The sequence below is a fragment of the Haliotis cracherodii genome, unplaced genomic scaffold (genome assembly GCF_022045235.1).
Source record: "Haliotis cracherodii isolate W230 unplaced genomic scaffold, xgHalCrac1.p SCAF_2, whole genome shotgun sequence".
In the NCBI taxonomy this organism is placed as follows: domain Eukaryota; kingdom Metazoa; phylum Mollusca; class Gastropoda; order Lepetellida; family Haliotidae; genus Haliotis; species Haliotis cracherodii.
Genome location: NW_027266275.1, coordinates 26,078,814 through 26,082,927, shown reverse-complemented (window position 1 = coordinate 26,082,927; position 4,114 = coordinate 26,078,814). Strand labels below are relative to the sequence as shown.

Genomic DNA, 4,114 nt, shown 5'->3' with positions numbered 1-4,114 from the left:
TAACCTTCAACCACAACGACAGTGTCACCTGCATTAAGGCATTTATTTTGTATCAGAGGTTACCTTCAACCACGACAGTGTCACCTGTATTAAAGCACTTATTTTGTATCTAAGGGTACCTGCAACCTCAACAGCAGTGTCACCTGCATTAAAGCACTTATTTTGTATCTAAGGGTACCTGCAACCTCAACAGCAGTGTCACCTGTATTAAAGCACTTATTTTGTATCTAAGGGTACCTGCAACCACAACAGCAATGTCAACTGCATTAAGGCATTTATTTTGTATCTAAGGGTACCTGCAACCTCAACAGCAGTGTCACCTGCATTAAAGCACTTATTTTGTATCTAAGGGTACCTTCAACCACAACAGCCGTGTCACCTGCATTAAAGCACTTATTTTGTATCTCAGGGTACCTGCAACCACAACAGCAAATGGGCGGAGGGGAGAGGGGTGGGTGGGGGGTGGGGGGTTACACGTTGGTTCAGCGTTCGGGACAAATCGTGTCATCCCTGGACAAGCTAAAGATTTTCTTGTAGGTGATAGGGGCGAGTGTTGACGAGGGGTTTCATCTCCTGAGTGAAACCTTGAACTAACAAAAATGACACATACACTGACAAGTACATTCAATCGATCCTGGAGTACAAATGTCCCCGTGGGACCAGAACAAGGAACGGGCGGACACCTGTCTAATCGAAAGCGTGAGTGGTGTTCATGCTATCAACCACTTGTCAATACTCGATTATTACAGGAGTTTAACCTTCAGCTGTCATACTATTGACTGGGCAGCACTCATTCATCCGGTCATATTTTGTAATTAAAGCGACAAAACCCTTTCCATATCCTCTGCACAAAGCAGAGTCAGTTGTACGAGTCCAACTATATCATGAGCATGTGTTATGAATCACTATGAAATAGTGATGATACCAGGTGTTCGCGAAACGGTGAGCGTATCCTGCCCCACCGGTGGCACCAGCCACAAACACATGGAAAGGCTAGTCAATTATGCACCTGAAAAAATACACGGGAATATATGGTTCAAGTCAAAATAGGGAATTGCACCGAATATGATTTTTGTCACTGATGAGTCACTTTTTTACATGTCCTCTACATGTCTACCATAAAACATTTTGAAAGCTTTACTGAACACACCCAAACCTAATTCGTTGTTGTTTCCGTTGCGTTTTAATGCTTACGACCTGTCCTGGTGAATATTGCTTCCTTGTTTATCTTTTTTAAAGTTTCAGAAAAATATAATGGTTGGGGCCTTTGAAAGGCATTTAGAAGTAATACACATAAGGAAGAGAATTTATGGATGTCAACTTCTTTGTTTTGAGGAACACAACGTTTCGGAGTATATGCATACTCCTTCATCAGGTGAATGAATGTCATGAAGCAGAGAGCATATATATGTACAGGTAAGGTGGAAAATAACAAAGGGTAGAAACTAACAAGGGAAGCAAACAGATGATTGGCGCTGATAGGAGATTAGAAATAGACAATAGAAGCCAACACTTTACAGTAATTAGCGCTGATGGTATGGAAGCCAGTACTTAAGTTATCATAGATAAGTGATAGGCAATGGGCAATTGGCAAACGATCGTGTTATAATTGATAAGACCGGTGAATGAATAGTTATTGGTGGAACCATGCAGACTTTGTAATTCGTTTAGCAGCCCCATTGTTCTGGGTTGCGAGGAGATGGTAGGGTCACATATTATCATACCTCAAATATAATATATTGCATGGCGCACAACAACCTATAAACTCTCCCTGGATATGTATGCGCAATACCACCCTACTTTTTACATAATTAATGTGAATTTTAATGTAAAAAATGACATTTGCCATTTTTAAATTGCTTCTACTCAAACTTAAACTAAACAGAGCACCTTGTTTGCATATATGACTGACAGATTTTGATGAAAGGACAGCAATGATAAAAGTTGGAAATAAGTTTAGTCTGAATTCTGACAATAAGGAAAGTGCGAAATAGCCAAGTACTTCCTGATGACGTCACAGGCAATGTCCGCCCACCTGATGTGCTGACGGCAGGATGGCAGGTGTTGCCCGTCAAGGTGAAGAAGACGGACGAATGGGGATAAAATATGCGAAGATTTTATGACATGAAATTTCAGATTTTCAAATACAATTTTATGACTCGGCGTTCCTAGTCAGCTATGACGACATTTCACCCGTCAGGACGTAGTTGAGACTTGGTGATAGAGTATCTCGCATTATACGAATAGTGTCTAAGTCAATTCAAGTGCAAATGTACGTTTTATACCAATTGATATTTAATATAAACTGACACATTCTGAGAATGAACAAAACAACAAAGGGAACATATCCATCCTTAATCAGTCGATTTTCCAAGAACGAATGAATTGGGGATGGGGTAAGATGGGTTCGGGACATGACGGAATGGTGGACCAATCGATGTCATAACTAGTGTATCTGTCGTACATGTGTTTCCGTCTCCCACTGATTAATGAGACGGGCGGGGCGGGTTGAGTTCCGGGGTTACGTGACTGCTTAATGCACAAGTTATCTGTTTGAGGAGACTTTTTGTAATGCCATGAGACGCCAAGCACGACCTTTGCTGTCATTGGAAAGACGCGAGCCGTCAGTCACAACCGAACCTCGTCTTGTCACCTAAAACGAACCCACCCTCCCAACTCATTCACCAAACCCATTCACTTCAACCAACTCGTTCACCTCACCTACCTCACCAAACCTATCCACCTCGCTTATCGCCACCACAATTCACTCACCAAACCCACCCTCCTCACCAAACTCATCAAAACCATCCACTCACCAAACCCATCCTCCTCACCAAATTCGCCAAACCCATCCACTCACCAAACTCGCCAAACCCATCCACTCACCAAACCCATCCACTCACCAAACTCATCAAAACCATCCACTCACCAAACTTACCAAATACATCCACCTCACCAAACTCACCAAACCCATCCACCTCACCCAACACCACCACACCTAATTACCAAACCCATTCACTCACCTAATTCACCAAACCCATCCACCTCACCAAACTCGTCAAACCCATTCACCTCACCAAACTCATCAAACCCATTCACCTCACTCACCAAACCCAACCACTCACCTAACTCACCAAACCCATTCACCTCACCAAACTCATCAAACCCATTCACCTCACAAAACTCATCCAACCCATTCACTTCACCTAACTCACCAAACCCATTCACCTCACCTAACTCACCAAACCCATTCACCTCACCTAACTCAACAAACCCATTCACCTCAACTAACTCACCAAACCCATTCACCTCACCTAACTCAACAAACCCATTCACCTCAACTAACTCACCAAACCCATTCACCTCAACTAACTCACCAAACCCATTCACCTCAACTAACTCACCAAACCCATTCACCTCACTGAACTCACCAAACCCATCCACCTCACCTGACTCATCAAACCCATTCACCTCAACTAACTCACCAAACCCATTCACCTCACTGAACTCACCAAACCCATCCACCTCACCTGACTCATCAAACCCATTCACCTCAACTAACTCACCAAACCCATTCACCTCACTGAACTCATCAAACCCATTCACCTCACTGAACTCATCAAACCCATTCATCTCAACTAACTCACCAAACCCATTCACCTCACTGAACTCACCAAACCCATCCACCTCACCTGACTCATCAAACCCATTCACCTCAACTAACTCACCAAACCCATTCACCTCACTGAACTCATCAAACCCATTCACCTCAACTAACTCACCAAACCCATTCACCTCACTGAACTCACTAAACCCATTCACCTCAACTAACTCACCAAACCCATTCACCTCACTCACCTAACTCACCAAACCCATTCACCTTACTAAACTCACCAAACCCATTCACCTCAACTAACTCAACCAACCCATTCACCTCACCAAACTCATGAAATCCATTCACCTCACCAAACTCATGAAATCCATTCACCTCACCTAACTCACCAAACGCATTCACCTCAACTAACTCACCAAACCCATTCACCTCACTCACCTAACTCACCAAACTCACCAAACCCGTTCACCTCACTAAGCTCACCAAACCCATTCACCTCAA

The 4,114-nt window shown here is 43.3% G+C and overlaps 1 protein-coding gene across 1 annotated transcript; it reads right to left on the bottom strand.

Annotated features, from left to right (window-relative positions):
• Positions 1 to 3,015: 3,015 nt before the first annotated feature.
• Positions 3,016 to 3,633, bottom strand: LOC139467533 (homeobox-like protein HDP1). Its single transcript, XM_071249068.1, has one exon. The coding sequence runs from the start codon at positions 3,631 to 3,633 to the stop codon at positions 3,016 to 3,018; it is 618 nt and encodes a 205-aa protein (XP_071105169.1).
• Positions 3,634 to 4,114: the final 481 nt, after the last annotated feature.